The sequence below is a fragment of the Podarcis erhardii genome (assembly GCF_964252035.2).
Source record: "Podarcis erhardii genome assembly, chromosome: 15".
In the NCBI taxonomy this organism is placed as follows: domain Eukaryota; kingdom Metazoa; phylum Chordata; class Lepidosauria; order Squamata; family Lacertidae; genus Podarcis; species Podarcis erhardii.
Window position 1 is genome coordinate 27,980,207 of NC_138505.1, and position 20,124 is coordinate 28,000,330.

At 48.8% G+C, this 20,124-nt stretch overlaps 1 protein-coding gene across 1 annotated transcript; it reads right to left on the reverse strand.

Moving 5' to 3' along the window:
* Nucleotides 1–140: 140 nt before the first annotated feature.
* On the reverse strand, nucleotides 141–19,801 carry LOC309330874 (solute carrier family 2, facilitated glucose transporter member 11-like). Its single transcript, XM_081842801.1, has 12 exons — nucleotides 19,532–19,801; nucleotides 16,427–16,525; nucleotides 14,755–14,915; nucleotides 12,111–12,235; nucleotides 10,464–10,593; nucleotides 9,125–9,273; nucleotides 8,336–8,523; nucleotides 7,235–7,345; nucleotides 5,970–6,071; nucleotides 4,470–4,545; nucleotides 3,777–3,904; nucleotides 141–484 (listed from the first exon to the last, which is right to left on the reverse strand). The coding sequence occupies exons 1-12, from the start codon at nucleotides 19,724–19,726 to the stop codon at nucleotides 284–286; spliced, it is 1,665 nt and encodes a 554-aa protein (XP_081698927.1). The 5' UTR covers nucleotides 19,727–19,801; the 3' UTR covers nucleotides 141–283.
* Between the last annotated feature and the right edge of the window lie 323 nt (nucleotides 19,802–20,124).

A 20,124-nucleotide genomic window follows, 5' to 3' on the forward strand; every position in this document is an offset into this window, starting at 1 on the left:
ATTATTTCTTATACAATGTATAAGAAATTCTAAAACTGAAAACCCACTAAAAATCTTGGGAGTGGACATTTCCGTACAGGACTTTTAATGCGCAAATCAGTAATTGAGAAACAGAAAATGTTCCATCCCACCTCCCCACTCTAAACTGGCTTCAGCTGCAGTTTTTACCCCGTACTGGGAATTTGGGGGTGCAGGTGTGTGTGTGGAGGGATAGATCTGCCTGGTGGCACAAAACCAACTTTCTCTCCCCGTGTCCCTGTCGTTCTCCTCCATCCTCCGGGGGCTACAACATAGTGGACTTTGTTTCCTCAGAAAGGCTCCTGGACTCCTCATGAGTCTGCGCTTTGAAGTTCCGTTTGTTGAATTCCTCAGAGATTTCCAGAAAGGATTTCCCTTTGGTCTCGGGGAGGAAGAAAGCGACATAGAGGGCAGCAGAGACGCAGACGGTGAAGAAGGGGACGTAGCAGTAATGGCCAAGGCCTTCCTGAGGGGAGAGAGAAGGAGAGGCCTTCAGTTTGTCCGTGATGCACACAGACTCAAACTTTTCTGAACAGTCCCCTCTGGTGCTGCTCAGTTTGCTCTGGGACTCCCTCCCACCCAAAGTGTCTGCAATGGTAGCTACTTAAGGATTTGCATTTGCGGTCCTGATGGTCACCAACTTAGGTAAAGGGACCCCTAACCATTAGGTCCAGTCGTGGCCAACTCTGGGGTTGCGGCGCTCATCTCACTTTATTGGCTGAGGGAGCCGGCGTACAGCTTCCGGGTCATGTGGCCAGCATGACTAAGCCGCTTCTGGCAAACCAGAGCAGCGCATGGAAACACCGTTTACCTTCCCGCCAGAGCGGTACCTATTTATCTACTTGCACTTTGACGTGCTTTCGAACTGCTAGGTTGGCAGGAGCAGGGACTGAGCAACGGGAGCTCACCCTGTCGCGCGGATTCGAACCGCCAAACTTCTGATCGGCAAGTCCTAGGCTCTGTGGTTTAACTCACAGTGCCACCCGCGTCCCTGGCCACCAACTTAGACTGCTTCAAAAGAGGATTAGAGTTAGACCAGGCACCCTCAACCTGCGGCCCTCCAGATGTTTTGGCCTACAACTCCCATCATCCCTAGCTAACAGGACCAGTGGTCAAGGATGATGGGAATTGTAGTCCAAAACATCTGGAGGGCCAAAGGTTGGGGGTGCCTGAGCTAGACAGTCCTTTTCCTTGGGGATAATTCAGACTGAAATTCCCACGTGTCCCAAAAGGTTATTTATGTGTGCCACTACTGCGGCCTATGTTTTGTTAGCCCCAAAATGGAAAACGATCCAGGTCCCAACTAAAGAAGAATGGCACCTTGCAGACTTAAAATATAGAAATTGTGTACACTTTAAAATGTTGGTAGCATTAAGATAAATTCAACAGTGTAAATAGGTTTTGATGGATGCAATAATGGAATACTGAATGGTTTAGTTTTTGTAAAATATGCAGGGATTTATGATATGCAAAATGAACCATGCAAAGAGAAGGAAAATCATTGATATTTTAAGGATGTTTCAATGAGTATTTTAAATTGTAAAAATATATATATATATATATATATTTGCTTTCGTAGATTTTCACGGGTACAGGAATGCAGGTTTTGGTGTCCTCGGGTGTCTTCCCGTGTAAAAGTTGGGGTGTCTAGGCGACGTTTCGACGAGGTCTCACTCGTCATCTTCAGGCTGGTGCTTTCGGCTTCTTGTTACTGGAACAGAGCAGGATCTCCCCCCAAAAACCAAGACACAGAAGAAAACAATGGCATGGCCCTCCTCCCTTATATCAAGGGCACTACAGATAAAATTAGCAAAATCCTCCATAAACACAATATCAAAACAGCCTTTTGCACCAACCAAAAAATAGCCAATATCCTCAGAAACCCCAAGGATAAAATCCAGTTGGAAAACCAAGGGATCTATGAAATACCCTGCAAAGTCTGCCCAGCCACGTACATTGGACAAACAAACAGACGAATAAATGCACGTATCGCAGAACACAAGAATGCCGTCAAAAAAGAAGAAAAAACTTCCTCTCTTTTCCAACACATGAAAGAAACAGGACACGAAATTAATTTTGCAGATTCCAAATTGCTCTTTAACACGGAACATCACCACAAGAGAATAATCATGGAAGCCATCGAGATAGAGAAACACCCTCACAACATGAACAAGCGTGACGACACATCCCGCTTGCCAGACATCTGGAAATTAGCCCTCCCCACAAAAACTGACACCAGATCCAGAGGCACACAGAACGCCAACACCAATCAACCACACCAGACCCAAACCCAGACCCTCTCCACAGATGAATTACAGACACCATCCAGTAGCCAATCCATGGTGGCACCTCCGGATGCTGCACCCCCCTGCAATCCCTACACAGATCTGGCTGACACAAGCCACAAAACCACAGCTCGCCCCTATACACGAAGCCAAGCCAGAGCACAACTAAGTACAGTACAGCCATCTTCTCAGGAAAACTCTTCACAAAGTTCAAGAGGTCAAGACACAAAGACTTTAACAACTAATCCACACCTAATGACCCACCTAAGTGGTACTCAGGATATCACTCAAGAAATCACTCAAGATATCTCTCAAGTAATTAAGGAACAAAAGAAGAAAAGGCACACTAGCCTGGGAACTTCCTCTCTGCCCAGAACATTGGAGGCTATACACCACACCCCCTCTACAGTATTTATAGGAACTCAAACACTGAGATCCTGCTCTGTTCCAGTAACAAGAAGCCGAAAGCACCAGCCTGAAGATGACGAGTGAGACCTCGTCGAAACGTCGCCTAGACACCCCAACTTTTACACGGGAAGACACCCGAGGACACCAAAACCTGCATATATATATATATATATATATATATATATATATATATATATAAAAGGTAAAGGGACCCCTGATCATTAGGTCCAGTCGTGGCCGTCTCTGGGGTTGTGGCGCTCATCTCGCTTTATTGGCCGAGGGAGCCGGCGTACAGCTTCCGGGTCATGGGGCCAGCATGACTAAGCTGCTTCTGGTGAACCAGAGCAGTGCACGGAAACGCCGTTTACCTTCCCACTGGAGTGGTTCCTATTTATCTACTTGCACTTTGATGTGCTTTCGAACTGCTAGGTTGGACGCACTTTTTCCCCTTCTAAAATGAAGGGGAAATGTGTGTGCGTCCTATGGAGCGAAGACGCCATAGCCCCGCTACCCTCTCCCGGCTGGAGAGGTGACGCGTGTCTATGGCAGCAGCCTCTCCGCTGCACCTTTCTGCTGCTCCCTGACCTGCTCTTTGGGGCTGGTGGTGGGCTTCCCCCCGCTGGCTCCAAAGAGCAGGTCGAAAGGAACCTGTAGCCTGGAGAGCGAGAGGGGTCGTTGTGCACCGACCCCTCTCGCTCTCCAGGCTTCCAAGGTAGCCGCCTGAATGCACCTTAAACGGCACCTTGTTTTAGAGCGGGAAAACAAGAGGGGGAAAAAGCTCCCCCTCTCTGCGCAGCACCTCCTGCCACTTCGCTGAAGGGGCGCTGGGCAGAGAGGGGGAGATTTTTCTTCTTCTTGTTCTCCCCCCTCTAAAACAAGGTGCGTCCTATTGTCCGGTGCGTCCTGTGGTGCGAAAAATACGGTAGGATTGCAATGCAAATCGAAATGGGACAGAAAAGAGGAGTGGTGGCTTCAAATGAGTCTCTCCCACTTCCTATCCTGTCCCAACAGCATTGACCCATGGTTCAACCCAGCATGGCAGTCGGACGGACGGAGTTCGCTTACCACAAGGAAAGGAAACACCATGCCCACCAGGAACAAGTTGAGCCACAGCAGAGAACCACAGATCATGCAGGCAGCTGGGCGAGACACCTGGTCGAAAATCTCCATGGGCATAATCACCGTCACGCCGGCTAGGCAAATCAAACATATTTTTCATCACTTTCTCTCTGGAGCTGCAAGGGTCAAGATGCAATGGCAGGACACTAACATCTATCCAGATTGTGTGGGTGTGTTAATGGCGAGAGGCTTTAAAGCAGGCTTCCTCAAACTCAGCCCTCCAGATGTTTTGGGACTACAACTCCCATGATCCCTAGCTAGCAGGACCAGTGGTCAGAGATGATGGGAACTGTAGTCTCAAAACATCTGGAGGGCTGAGTTTGAGAAAGCCTGCTTTAAAGAAATAAATCTTCAACGGGAGGGTGTTGAGCACAACAGAGTGGAGGGAAATGAGGCTCCTCCAGTATCGCTTGCTCAGTTTCTGCTGTACTCGCCTTCTCTTTGGAGTGTCTCCATAGCAATTGCTTTGGGCACCAAACTGAGAATCTCCATCAACAAGCATCTAGTCCTCATGGATGCTAAGGCTTCCAAACAAAACACCCACGTCATGTTGATGTGCGTGCCTGCTCGTTTCAGGTTGGACCTGAGTGCCCCAAAGCACAGCTTTCCAGGGAGGGAGTCCGCTCCGTTCCGACTCACCTGGCCCAATTCCAAAACTCAGGATGTAGGCGAAGATGCAGGACATGCTCAGGTAAGGCATCCATCTGTATTGGTCCTGCAAATCCAAGAAGGCAAAGTGTTATGTACTGAGTTGAATAGGATCCAAAAGGCAGCAGTCTGAATGGTCCTAGAACAATAGGGTCCAGAATGCAGCAGTCTGATTGGTCCTGGAACAATACAGCAGTATGATTGGTCCGCAGGAGCTACCCAATCCAGCTCCAGGTGGAAGTGAATCCGCAACCTGATTGGCCTACAGGAGAATCCCAGAATTAGCCAATCACGTGAAGCCCATTGTGTAAATAATGTATATATGAGCTGAATAAAGAGCATGAAATCCACACTCGGCTCCGAGTATATTTCACAAAGGCAAAGGGGTTAGTGGAAAATTGTGTGGGAAACTGCAGTCAAAATCCAACAATTCTTGCTCATTCATAAGTTTAGGAGCAAATGACCACAGAACTGTATTACTGATAGGCAAACACTCAGCCCATAGAGATGTCATTGGAAGAGAGTTCTGTGTGATGTCATTTCCCCTCCTCTCCTGGGAGGGCTATGTAATTTCCTGTTCCTCTCCCACCCTCTCTCTTTCTTTGACAAATCATGCCTGAGACTGTTTCTACTGTGAATGAAAGTATTTAACCTGCACAATTTTACTGCTGCTGTGGCTGAGAACCAGTGCAAAGACTATGCATAAGTAAATCCTGTTTTAAGCTTACATCCACAGTTGTCTGATTTCTTGGTTAAGCGGGGCAAATGAGAAGGGGGAGCCAGTTCACTTCATAGCTGGACGTAATTAAAAGAAGGCTTCGCAGTCTACTCTGACTTGCCTCAATTTTTCTCCCAAGCGTGGAACATTTTATTATTAACATTTTATTTAAATCATTTCAGTTACAGGAAATAAAGTGATGAAAGAGAAGGAAAGAAAAAGAAAGTGGGGGAAAACACACATTAATGCCTAAGGATGGAACTTTAAACTCTGTTCAGCAGACACAGGAGCACCTGGAGGGATAAATTGCTATTAATATATCCTCTCCTACCCATTAAAGGTAAGGGACGCGGGTGGCGCTGTGGGTTAAACCACAGAGCCTAGGACTTGCTGATCAGAAGGTCAGTGGTTCAAATCTCCGTGACGGGGTGAGCTCCCGTTGCTCGGTCCCTGCTCCTGCCAACCTTGCAGTTCGAAAGCACGCCAAAAAGTGCAAGTAGATAAATAGGTACCGCTCTGGCGGGAAGGTAAACGGCGTTTCCGTGCGCTGCTCTGGTTTGCCAGAAGCGGCTTAGTCATGCTGGCCACATGACCCGGAAGCTGTTTGCCAGCTCCCTCGGCCAATAAAGCGAGATGAGCGCCGCAACCCCAGAGTCGGCTACGACTGGACCTAATGGTCAGGGGTCCCTTTACCTTTACCCATTAAAACCCATTCCACAGAGTCGGACTCATATTTGGGTCCTGCTCAGCCTCTCCTTCAAGAGCTCTGTTACCTGCAGAGACAGGGCCACCATGAAGACAATGGCCCACACAGACATGAGACTGTATCCGCCAATCACCAGCTTCCTTCGTCCGACATGCTCAATGATCAGATTCTGGAGAAAAGCAACAAAAGGGAAGTTACCGCCAGGAGGACTCTCACGCTAAGCCTGCCCCAAAGCAACGGGGAGTTGGTCTCATGGCAGATCTAATTATTATTTGTATTGTTATTGTTGAGTTCATATACCACCCTATACTTGGAGGTCTCAGGGAGGTTCACAGAAAAAATCACAATATACATAACCAGAATAAAAACAACAACACACTACACAAACAGATCAAACAAAGGCCTGGTTAAAAAGGAACATTTTTGCTAAAGGTGTGTAATGAAGGCGCCAGGCAAACTTCCCTGGGGAGAGCATTCCACAGTCGGGGAGCCACTGCAGAGAAGGCCCCGTTCTCATGTTGCCACCCTCCGGACCTCTCGAGGAGGCGCACGAACGAGGGCCTCAGAAGAGGATCTCAGGGTCTGGGTACGTTCATATAGAAGGAGGTAGTTCTTAAGGTATTGCGGCTCTGAGCTGTTTAAGGCTTTAGAGGTCAAAACCAGCACTTTGAATTGGGCCTAGAAACTAATTGGTAGCCAGTGCAGTCGGACCAGAATCACACTCAAATCCTGGTTAACACTCTTCATTGTAAAAAATAAAAGGAGGGAGGGGAGGGGAGGCCATTTGATGGGTCTGCAGGCAGACACCACACACACACACACACACACACACCCTGTCACCCCTGCTTTCTGCTAGCAGGATGGATTCAAAGTTCTTCCCTTGGTCTGTCCTGAGTTTCACAGCTAGCTATGAACAAGAGAGTCACTTTATCTCTCCCTCTTTCCATTTCCCCCCATACCACATGAAACTTATGCAGTTCCATCATGTCCCTCTTCTCGGCCTTGTCTCTTTAAAGCGCTGCAACCTTTTATCGCTCCACCCCCTTCATCACCCTGGCTGCCCATTTCTGAACATTCCCCAGCTCAACACTACCCATTTTGAGGCGAGGCGAACAGAACTGGGTGTGAGAGAGAAGGCAGACTCCCACCCCCGTCCGGAAGCTCCCCCTCCCCCAGAAATGGCTCCCCACTTCACCGCTCAGAGACACCCACCCCCCACAAAGCAAAGGGTCCAAGCGCTCTCCGTCGCTGCCTATCGGACAGCCCAGTATTTGGGGGGGGGGAGCAGCAGAAGGAAGCGGGTTGCTGCTGAAGGGCAGCAGAGATTCTCACACAAGTCATGGCGGTGATCAGCTCGCAGCTGCCTGTGCCGATTATGCTGTACTGGATCTTGTCGTAAGGGATCCCGGCCTCTTGGAAAACGGTCGAGGCATAGGAGTACATCTGGGGGACACAAAGGGAGATGGAGGAAGGATGAATGAAGAGCTGCAGAGCTCTGGTTTCGCTGCAGACACATACATAGGAACGAGAGGCAGCACTCAGGAGGGGAAGAAGGGACAGCGGGTGGTGGTAGGGGTGAGCATATTTTTGCAAGCACCTCTCCAAAGAGCACCTCCTTTTCTTAAAAAGGTAAAGGGACCCCTGACCATTAGGTCCAGTCGTGACCGATTCTGGGGTTGCGGTGTTCATCTCGCTTACTGGCCGAGGGAGCCAGCGTACAGCTTCCGGGTCATGTGGCCAGCAGGACTAAGCCGCTTCTGGCGAACCAGAGCAGCGCACAGAAACACTGTTTACCTTCCTGCTGGAGTGGTACCTATTTATCTACTTGCACTTTGACGTGCTTTCGAACTGCTAGGCTGGCAGGAGCAGGGACTGAGCAATGGGAGCTCACCCCGTCACGGCGATTCAAACCGCCGACCTTCTGATCGGCAAGCCCTAGGCTCTGTGGTTTAACCCACAGCGCCACCCGCGTCCCCTCCTGTTCTTACACAACCCCCAGACCTGTGCTGTGTGGGTCAAGGACGGCCAAATCCCCCCAGAGTCCAGCCTGGCTCATAACGCCTTTGACAAGCCCACCAGAAGGGTCTCTCTGCTTCTGGAGCCTGGCACTTTTGGGTAGCTCCTGCCTGGCCCCGGCTAAAGACCTGAACTGGCACCCCCCTCATCAGTGGCATAGCGTAGGTTGCCAGTGCCCGGGGCCACGTGGAGGGAAACAGGTGGAGTATTCATGCACATTCGGGTGTCTGAGTCGCCCGGGAGATCTCAGCTGCAGAGATGAGTTGTTCCATTGTCTGGAGAGGTCACTTCCTGGTTGAAATGTTGCACCCCTAACAATTTTGCACCCGTGGCAACCAGCTCTATGCTATGCCACTGCCCACAACCCTGCCAATACTCTCAAGCTGATTCCCCCCTTGCCTTCTCCCAGTCACTCACAGAGTCGTTGCCGCAGAGCTGCATGGCGCTGCTGAGGAAGATGATGGTGATGAGCTGCCACCGCACAGCCGGGTCCCTGAAGAGTTCCCAGGGGGCCTTGGCTGTCACCCCTCGGAGGGCCGCCTGCTCGGCCAGGAGCTCCTTCATCTCCCCGCCCAGGTCGTCGCTGCCCCGCAGCTTCTGCAAAGCTGGAAGAGGCAAGAGGAGCAACATCAGGGCTGCAAGCATGAAGATGGAGCGGTCAAACTCCAGGAGATGCTCAGAGTTTTATTAGGGATTCCAAACATACTCTGAGCACCTGTTGAGCTCCTTGAGCTTGGGGTGAGCTTGAAAGCAAATTAGGAAGGCAGCTCACAAACGACAGGGGTACAGGAAACAGCTCAAGCTGCTCTTGTTGTGAATCTGCTTTCTCCTATGGGAGGAACCATGCACCATCCCCTACGGATCTTCCCTTAAACCAGGGTTTCCCAAACTTGGGTCTCCAGCTGTTTGTGGACTACAACTCCCATCATCCCCAGCTAGCAGGACAAGTGGTCATGGATGATGGGAGTTGTAGTCCAAAATTAGATGGAGACCCAAGTTTGGGGAACCTTGCCTTAAACATACACGAGTAGTGATTATTTATACAGGGTGAAGCCTGCCCTTTTGCATCAAGACCAGGCCAGACTGGAACTCAGAGCCTTTGGAATGGAAGCAACTAAGGAATTCGATGCAACAGGAGAACCAGAAGGCAGTTTTTCCTGAGCTGGGTTTTTTTAAAAAGCAAGGAGAAGCACTGAGCACACCCACCACAGATGCAAGATTCTTCATCTCCTCGGTCGATCAATAGGTACCGGGGGCTTTCTGGGGCCCAGGGCAGCAAGACCAGCTGGATCAGAGCAGGCACTGCATTGCTGGCCAGGAGGAGAGGCCAGCTTTCCTCTGCTCCTAAAATTTCTCTGTATTAAAAAGACAGAATTGTGTGAGCAGAACCTTTCTGAGCCGGCAGTTTGGGCCTCGTCGAGTCGAATGTACGCATTTACTTTTTCTGTTTATGTCTGTTTGTCACTTCTCGCACACAGAACAGTGCCCCCAAAGCAACTTAACACATTAAAACCCCATATAAAGAAATAATAGAAGGCAAGAGCTGCAGCTCAGAGGAAGAAGGCCCCGATTTCAATCCTGAATGGCATGTCCAGGTAGGTTTGAGACTCTCTGCCTGAAACCCTGGAAAGCTGCTGCCAGTCCGTGTAGACAATGCTGAGCTAGATGGAGCCAGGGTCAGACTCAGCAGAAAGCAGCCCCGCATAATCCTAATACTAGCCCCACCCCAGCTTCTTTCTCTGTGCCCCAGGAAGGGCTTAATGTAGCTGCTCAGCATCCAAGTACCGTATTTTTCGCCCCATAGGACGCACTTTCCCCCTCTTAAAAACTAAGGGGGAAAGTCTGTGCGTCCTGTGGAGCAAATGCAGGGGGGAGGCAGGCAGGAAAGCCCCCAAGAGCCGCACACAAGCTTCGGGCGGCTCTTGGGGGCTTTTCCCCAGGAGGGAAAAGGGACTGACATGGCCAGTCAGTCCCTTCTCCCTCCTCATAGAAAAGCCCGCAGGAGCTGGTTGCTCCTTAAAGGGTGCACAGCTCTTGTGGGCTTTTGCGGGAGGTGGGGGAATTGCCATAGCCTTGCGCCTTGCGCAGCCTCTCCTGGCTGGAGAGGTTGCGCAAGGCTAAAGAGGAAGCCAAGGAAGTGAGCGCGATCCATTCCGCTCGCTGTTTTGGCCTCTTTAGCCTTGCGCAGCCTCTCCTGGCTGGAGAGGTTGCGCGGCTATGGCAGAAGCCAAGACTGTAAGCAGGATGGATCCTGCTCGCTGTCTTGGCTTCTTTGCTCTTTGGGGCTGTGGGGGGGGGGGAATAATTCCCCCCCTTGATTTCCCCCTCTAAAAACTAGGTGCAACCTGTGGTCCAGTGCGTCCTATAGAGCGAAAAATACGGTAGTTTTCTGGGCAAAATTCTGCAGATCATTATGGGGCCAAGTAGCCAGGATTGCTGCAAGAGATGCAGAGGTATGCTGTGCCCTTGAGGATTTCTTTTGTCTTTTTTTTAGCAGGATGGAAAGAGGATGGTATCTTCCCCAGGATGCCCCTTTCAGCCTCACCTCAGTCCAACCACCTGTCCCATCACCAACCCCAGGGCCGTGAAGGATGCAGACGTCAGGGCCACGGCTCCACGGAGCTCCTTGGGGGCGCTCTCTCCCAGGTACATGGGCTGGATGTTCATGCTCACGCCTGGCCAGGAGGAGAGACAAACAAGGATCAGGAATGTGGCAGTGCTCCAATCTATAGTGGTTCGTCCTTCCCCCCCACGCACACACAGAGAGAGACTCCAGACCGGCTGGGACTGGTCAGATGACATTTGTTTATTCCACAGCCTGCAGAAACAACAGTAACTTTCTCCACGTTCTAACCTTTGCCCAAACTCACCCCACCAGCCTCGCACCTCGTCCTAATGTTTTCACTCTCGTGCCCCAAAACTATCAACTTTGTTTATTGCTCTAGGAATGTTCAAACGTGAGGGAAGCACTTGCCTCCCAGCCCCCCCCCCCCACTGCTTGCTTTCCTTACATCCAGCCAATTATCATGCCCCTTCTGTCGTCTCTGCTCCAGGCTAAACATAACCAACTCCTTCAACCGTTCCTCATAAGGCCTGGTTTCCAAACCCTTGATCATCTTGGTCGCCCCTCGGCTACACACCTTCCCACTCGTCAATACCCTTCTTAAATGGTGGTGCCCAGAACTGGACACGGTACTCCAGATGTGGTCTGACCAAGGAAGAACAGAGCACGACTACTGTGGGTTAAACCACAGAGCCTAGGACTTGCTGATGAGAAGATCGGCGGTTCGAATCCCCGCCATGGGGTGAGCTCCCGTTGCTCGGTCCCTGCTCCTGCCAACCTAGCAGTTCGAAAGCACGTCAAAAAGTGCAAGTAGATAAATAGGTACTGCTCCGGCGGGAAGGTAAACGGCGTTTCTGTACGCTGCTCTGGTTCGCCAGAAGCGGCTTAGTCATGCTGGCCACCTGACCCGGAAGCTGTACGCCAGCTCCCTCGGCCAATAAAGCGAGATGAGCGCCACAACCCCAGAGTCGGCCACGACTGGACCTAATGGTCAGGGGTCCCTTTACCTTTACCTATTACTTCCCTTAATCTGGACACTATACTTTTGTTGATGCAGCCTAAAATAGCACTTTTTCCCCCCTGCTGCATCACACTGTTAATTCGCATTAAGCTGGTGGTCTACTAAGATCCCTAAATCGTGCACAGGTGTGAAGCCAGCTGTCCCCCATCCTATATTTGTGCCCCTGATTATTCCTTGCTAAGTGTAGAACTTTATATTGGTCCCTATCGAAATTAAGTTTGTTAGTTTTGGCTCAGTTCTCCAATCTGTTTTCAGGGAATATCGAATCCCAATTCTGTCTTCTGTGGCATTAGCTACCCCTCCCAGTTTGGTGCCATCTGCAAATTTGATAAGCATCCCCTCCATTCCTCAATCCAAGCCATTTATTAAGATGTTGAAAAGCATCAGGCCTAGGACAGAACCCTGCAGCCTCCCAGTTGGCCCTGTTTCTTGGGATGACAAAGAACTGGCAGAGAAAGATCTGCTGACATGGATCCCTTGACTGAAGACTTAAGGGCTGCCTGGTTATCCTTCAGTTGGTTAGACACTTTCCAGATTCACACACACTCCCCATTTTCAGTGGTGTGGCCTGTAGGGAACCTTGAACTCACCCGCTCCTCCTTACCTACCGGAATTGATTCCTGCAAGAAATCTGCTCAGCAAGATCATTTCAAAGGATTTGGCCATTTGGCTGAATCCCACCAACACCGCAGCCAAGACCACAAACAAGTTGTTCAGCAGCAAAGATTTCTTCCTTCGGAGAAAGAAAGAGGGATAAAAGGTGAAATATACTCGGAGTCGAGAGTGGATTTCATGCTCTTTATTCAGCTCATAGTGGTGAGGAGGAATGGAAGTTCCCCCAGAATGTCTGCCTTTTGTACATTATTTACACAATGGGCCCCACGTGATTGGCTAATTCCGGGATTCTGCTGTAGGCCAATCAGGTTGTGGATTCCCTTCCACCTGGAGCTGGATTGGGTGGCTCCTGTGGACCAATCAGACTGATGCATTCTGGATCCTATTTTTCTAGAACCAATCTGACTGCTGCATTCTGAATCCTATTGTTCTAGGACCAATCAGACTGATGCATTCTGGATCCTATTGTTCTAGGACGAATCATACTGCTGCATTCTGGATCCTATTGTTCTAGGACCAATCAGACTGCTGCTTTCTGGATCTTATTGTTCTAGGACCAATCAGACTGCTGCATTCTGGATCCTGTTGTTCTAGGACCAATCAGACTGCTGCATTCTGGATCCTATTGTTCTAGGACCAATCAGACTGCTGCCTTTTGGATCCTATTGTTCTAGGACCAAATCAGACTGCTGCATTCTGGATCCTATTGTTCTAGGACCAATCAGACTGCTGCATTCTGAATCCTATTGTTCTAGGACCAATCAGACTGCTGCATTCTGGATCCTATTGTTCTAGGACCAATCAGACTGCTGCATTCTGGATCCTATTCAACTCAGTACATAACAAAAGGACTCAGGAGGCCAGTTCAGGCATAATGAGGATGCACATCACACCCCTGCGCTACTCCCCTCATGCAGTGACTTTCCTTGGTCAACACTAAGTTCTGACCTCCATGTGACACCCCCTGCCTTGGTCAACCCTAACAGCCCCCTCTCCCTTCAGGATCAGTGCCAAGGCCCAAGGGAGCAGTTCCTGGCCCTGCCCTTCCCTGGCTCATAAAACCAGCTGCACCCGCACACACACCGCCCCCCCAAGCAGAAGGAAAAGCTGCCTGGAACGCCCAGTTCTTCCCAGGGAGATGAATGTCAGTCTTGGCAGGAGGAGGTTATGCGGGTGAGAATGGTTCTTGGACTTTGGGTGAACTCCACAGCTATCATCCAAAGCAAGCAGAGAAAGACACAGTGAGTGGGCTGTACTGGGACCAGGACCCAGATCTCTCACCTGGGCTTTGCCAATACTCACCCCCCCAAAAAACAACAACAACAACAACCCAGGTCATTTGGAATCAGGCTAGGTTGATTGGAACAGGATTCGTTTCCGTTTAATAACTGGTTTAATTACATGTAACTGATAAATTGAGGCACTGAGACGGTGGCCGTAAAAAGTTCCAACGTCTAAAACCAAGGCGGCAAGAGTTCTGTAATAGCCACCCCCACTCCTCCACCAGTGCCGGATTTACGTACAGTGGCACCTGAGGTTACATACGCTCCAGGTTACAGACTCCGCTAACCCAGAAATAGTGCTTCAGGTTAAGAACTTTGCTTCAGGATGAGAACAGAAATTGTGCTCTGGCGGCGCGGCGGCAGCAGGAGGCCCCATTAGCTAAAATGGTGCTTCAGGTTAAGAACAGTTTCAGGTTAAGAACAGACCTCCAGAACGAATTAAGTACTTAACCTGAGGTACCACTCTATAAGCTAAACAAGCTATAGCCAAGGGTCCCACTCTCTTGGGTGCCCCCCAAAAATTTAAAGGAAAAAAAGCAAAACCTGGATGTACATTTCCAAAATTCTTAATTGTGTTTCAGTTCAACAATTACTTTGTAATTACAGAGAGGAGCTGAGGGAAGTCTTTGGGGGAGGAGAGGGAGGGTTTGAGGGGGGTGGGGAAAAAGGGGAGAAAATAATGAATATGATATGTTTTGATATGTTGTTATGGCTAATGAAAACATTTTTTAAAATTACATTGATAAAATACATATTTTGTTATGTGCAAATGGCTTTGGATACCTATTAGGTCCATAAATTACCATATAGCATATACCGTATTTTTTGCTCTATAGGACGTACCAGACCATAAGACGCACCTAGTTTTAGAGGGGGAGAACAAGAAAATAAAATCTCTCCCTTTTGGTCAGCGCCCCTTCAGCGAAGCGGCAGGAGAAATGGGGCCCCTTCCATTTCTCCTCCCACTTCGCTGAAGGGGCGCTGCGCAGAGAGGGAAAGCTGCACAGCGCCTCTACAGCGAAGCGAAGCCAGGAGAGCAAAAGGGATCGGTGTGCACCATAAGACGCGCACACATTTCTCCTTAATTTTTGGAGGGGTAAAAGTGCGTCTTATAGAGCGAAAAATACAGTATTCAACACAAAAAAACAGCAACCATTTGCTGTTGACAAAGGACAGCTGGACATATGAAGGGCCCCATTACCTTCAGTCGCTTAGGGCCTCATCTGACCTAAATCTGGCCCTGCCCTCCACCAACAGACTGACACAGGGCCGGGTCCCCCATGGGGCGTCAGCAGCTGAAAATGGTTGTGAGTCTTAGCCCATTGAAGCACAAATCTATAAGGCGCCTCCTCACCTTCCCAGCTTAATGGCCATGGGGCCTGCGAGGAGGGCTCCCACGAGCCCCCCCAAAGGATAGATGGAGACCACAGAGGACCAGATCAGGGTGATCACCTTCCCCTCCAGAGGGCTGCCCGTCCGCTCCAGCCACGTCTCATTTGTGAAGCTCTGGATGTACTGAAATGTGAAAAGGCTGAAGTCACGTTGGGAGAAAACAGACAACGGTTTTTCTGCAGGTGCTGCATGCGACATATCATTTTCCCAAGACCTAATGTGGTGAGTACTGGATGGGGAGGAGAGACGTCCAGGTTCAAATCTCAAATCCCACTCACGGTCACCTTGCACCAGTCGCTCTCGCTGAGCCTGGTCTACCTCGCAAGGCTGTTGTTGTGGCAAAATCAGGGCGGTGAGCCACATATGCCACCCAGAGGAGGAAAGTGAGGATGCAGAAACGGCCAACACGCTGCAAAATACTCAGGAGGGGAGGCGTACAAAACACACAAGAGCAAGGGAGCCTTCCCGAAAAATTACATTCACCCCTAAGGAAAGAAACCTCTCTCTGTCCGGCTTCACGGCACCCTAAAAGAAAAAATGCTGAGAGAGGGGGCCAGCCCCACTTGCTGCCTCAGTCTGTGAACCCGTGGCAAGTTAACAGGATCACAGGGCAAGTACAGTGGTACCTTGGTTCTTAAACACCGAAAACCCGGAAGTGTTCCGGTTTTCGAACCTTTTTCAGAAGCCGAATGTCCAATGCAGCTGTCAGCTACTGTTTCTGGGGCACCTGAACCAATCAGAAGCTGTGCCTTGGTTTTCGAACATTTCGAAAGTCAAACGGACTTCTGGAACGGATTAGGTTTGGCGCTTTTGTTTTTGCTACTTATTTTGCGTTTTTGTTTTTGAGGCTTTTTAGGTTAATTTGTTTTTGTGACTGTGTGGAACCCAGTTCAGCTACTGACTGATTGATTGATTGTGTGACTGCGGAAATGGATTAGAGGCCCCCATCCAAACAATGAGTATCATCAATGCAGGTAAGAAAAAAAAATAGTTTTAATTTTTACCATCTACAATGCAGTCTTACTTATTTTATAGCCAACCTAGCAGTTCGAAAGCAAGTCAAAGTGCAAGTAGATAAATAGGTACCGCTCCAGCGGGAAGGTAAACGGCGTTTCCGTGCGCTGCTCTGGTTCGCCCGAAGCGGCTTAGTCATGCTGGCCACATGACCCGGAAGCTGTACGCTGGCTCCCTCAGCCAGTAAAGCGAGATGAACGCCGCAACCCCAGAGTCGGTCACGACTGGACCTAATGGTCAGGGATCCCCTTACCTTTACCTTACATTGATTATTGCTTTCATTTTCTGGATCAATGGTCTCATTAGATAGTAAAATGCATGTTAAATATTTGCTTTAGGTGTTGTTTTTAAAAGTCTGAAATGGATGAATCCATTTTGTATTCCTTTCTATGGGAAAGCATGCTTTGGTTTGTGCCTTGGTTTTGGGACGCTTTGGTTTTGGAACGGACTTATGGAAGGGATTAAGTTTGAGAACCAAGGTACCACTGTAAATATAACCCCAGGAAAGAAAAATGCTTCATCAACAGACGTGACAACCCTAGAACCCTCTAAACAGAGATGGCCTGGTCTCTACTAACATTTGGGGAAACTGGGGTAAGTGTTGTCAGGTAAGGACTTACTGTGGTTGGGGCATTGATGATGGTGAGGTTGTATCCATACTGGAATGTGCCCCCAATTCCAGCAGCACAGACCGTCAGGATCAAGACCCGGCCTTGAAGCTGAGGGAAGACCCAGAAACATTCAGAAAATAAGGATGTTTCCTTATTTATTTGGTTTTCAACATACAATAACATTCTGCATGCGACACACAACTGAGGAGCACCAAATAGAACAATATAAATTTCCTAATACTGTATAGCAATGATTTATAAAACAAGACATTTCACATTAAGTGCCCAGTCACTGAAAGTCACCTATGCAACACAGTGGTTCATCTTAGAACATGGTTGTGCTAAGACTCCACTGGCAACAATTACTTCCAGGGTATGGCCCAAAAGAAAAAAAAGGAAATTGATCGACAGCGAGGCAAACGCACTGAACTGAAGCAGCTTAAGATGTCTGGGGTGATTGAAAGAATATAATATCAAGGGCAGATTTTCCTTTAATCCTTTATTTTTAACGAGGAATTTAAGATTGTAGGTCAAGTGGCTAATCGGGTAGGATAAGAACGTGATTATACTTTATAAAACCCTGAGTGAAGTTTTTGAAATGGGTCCAATCCAACGACAGCCAAAAAGTTAAACAGAAGGAAACATGAGAAGGAATAAAAATCATGGGCGTAGCCGTACACCCCGACTCCCCAAACCAAGTAAATAAATAAAAATACTTAACTAAAAGTAGAAATTGTAGAAAAATTTTGACAGATTTTTCTGAGTACTTGGGTTCAAAAGAAAGTAATTTTAAGCAAGTGTTGCTGAGAGATTTCATTCCGAATCTGCTAGACAGAGCCAAACATAGGATGGGTGGGTATCCTGTCCCCTCCCCAACATAAATCCTGGCTACGCCCATGATAACAATGGAAGGCACATCAATGGCTTTTGAAGAACAATTATGACTGTCTTTGGGATACTGTGTCACAGAATCACAGAACTGTAGATTTGAGAAAGGAATGTAAGTTCTTTTTATATGCAATAACAGCAGCAAGAATATTATTGGCCCAAAAATGGAAGCAAGAAGAGTTACCGTCGATTGAGGAATGGAGGATGAAGTTAATGAACTATGCAGAATTAGATAAACTAACAGGAAGGATTTGAAACTGGAGCAACCAGAAATTCACGGAAGACTGGAGTAAATTTACGGACTATTTGAAAAGTAATTGTGAAGAACAGATGACGTTTGTAGGGTTGCAAGAAGTTCTGTGAGGAGTATTATTGGAAGTATTGTAAAAATGGAGAAGGGGAAGGATGATTTGTTAAGAGATGTAAAGGCAATATAAAGTTAAGAAATGCATAAGAGGTGGTTAAAATGGTGGATCATCAGAGGTGCTGATGGAAGTCTAAAAAGATTGTATAAGTGATAAGTTTTGTGGTACATTTTATAATTTATATGTTAAAATTAATAAAAAATATTATTAAAACCAAACAAAACAAACCTTACATGGCTTTAAAAGAGAATTAGGCAAATTCGTGAGAGGGCTAGCGATGGCTACTAGTCATAATAGCTTAGCTCTGCCTTCATGGTCAGAGCAGTAAGTGCTTGCTGGGAGTCACAGATGGGCAGAATGAGTTCAGGTTCTGCTTGTAACAGGCTTCCCACAGGAATCTGGATGTCCCTGCCCCCTAAAACAGGATGCTGGACTAGATGAGTCCCTGTTCACCTGATCCAGCAGGCTGTTCTTTTCTTACATTTTATTTTAAAGTGTTTTCTTTTATCCCAAGATTATGTACCTTAAATTTACAATACGGTACAAATTTTGAGAGAAATGGGATGAAAGTTGGGCAGGCAATCTTTAATTTGGGACCATTGCAATTCCTCAACGTCAACATAAGATAAAACCATTCTAAACTGCTTTTACCTGTGGCACATGAGACATCACAGAGACTGAATAAAATATATACCAGGAGAGATAGTAAATGTTGGGAGTTGTGGATAATGAAACGCATACGCCCATTAAATTAAAGATTTTGGAAAAAGAGATTAACAATTTCATTGGTAACTCTTTAAAAAGAGTTTTGTTATCATTATTTTAGTTATCCTTTTCAGGTTTATACATTTCACTAATTTTACAATCATCTTAACTTTTCAAAACTTGACTTCCTTCCCCCTCTTTCTTCGGTTCCTTAAATTTATTTTTAATATCTTCTGCATATCCAAATTAACATAATTTGCTCATTTATTCATCTACTTTTAATATATACTCTTACAAAACTGCAGATTATTACAATAATCCTGCCAATACTCTTTTAAAGAGATTTATTGGAACATTTGGAGGAACAAATCAAGAATAAGGAATTGATACAGAATTTAACAGTTACTGCCAATATGTTAATTGGCACTAAAATGGAGAAATAAGGTGCCAGTAATTAGAAAAGAGCGCTGAGCAAAAATTTGGAAGTCTTGATGCAGAAGCTTCCTGGAGTGATTAGTTTAAGAGATGACGGAGATAGAAGGGGAAATTAGGCATCAATTGAATTTAGAAAAAAAGCAGATACAGCAACAATATTGGTGGATAACAGCTTTTCTAAGTGGCAAATAAAAATATTTAATCTTTATAGTCTTCTGCGATTTATGATATTCTGCAATGATATTTGTTTACAGATTCCTGCATTTGGGCATGTTTCCAAATTTAATTTTTGGAGCGGCTGGTAGCTCCAGCCAGCCCAGCTGGGCAGGGCAGAAAGCATGGAAGGGGACCCCCCCCCCCGCTTGTCCCCGGAGCTAGAGACGGCAGGCATGCCGGTTAGAGACGGAGGGGCTCCGGGTCGGAAGTCTCCGCCTCACCTGTCGCTGCCACTCGGCAGGGCACGCTGTGCCGGACCCTCCGGCGGCCTCCCGGGCCGTGCGCCTGGCGGGGCCACCCAGCGAGCCAAGGAGTCCTGGGCTGCCAGTCTGGGCAGGGGGCGAGAGGGCCGGGAGGGAGGACCCTTGCAAATATCCGATCGCCCGGGGGTTGCTAACTGTCGCCTCCCCCGCACCCCCCGCAGAGGAGCCCCGGAAGCGTGACGCAGCCCCCGCCTCGCCCCCGCGCGGTCCTGGCCAGGTGTGCGAGCGGGGCGGGGCCTCACCTGGCGGCGCGGCGGCTGCAGAGGCTGCGAGGCTCCGTCCGGCATCCTGCTCAGCCCGGCTCGGCTTCCCTCCTCTGCTCTCCCGGCAGATGCCGGCCGGCTAGCAGGAGGGTGGGCGGGGACTCCGCGCTGGGCAGGGCTTCTTGGCTGGAGCTGAGCCCGTAGGCTCATCGCGCAACGGGCGACTCTGAGCATGTGCAGAGTGCCCCTGGGAGAGAGGCCAGCGGGGCTAGCCTAGTAGGCGCCGGGATCCCCTTGCGGGGGACCGTATGGTTGGGGGGGGGATGGCCTCCGGCCTGGTCCCACCCACTGCAGCATCTTTTGGGTGCTTTTTTCGCTGGAGGCGACCGGGAGGGTCGTGGGGGCCGCGTGGGGAGGGCTGGGTCGGCCACCCGGTCCTTCTGCGGACTGAGGATCGCTCCCCAAGGTGCCTTTTCCTGAAGCCAGGCCAGCCCAGCCCCCGAAGTGCGACAGCCCCCATTTGGCAGCTCTGGCTTTTTTTTGGGGGGGGGGGGTCCTAAAAGGAACGGCCGAAGCTCAGCAACATAGCATTTGCTCTGAATGCAGAAGGTCCCACCAGGCAGCATCTCCCG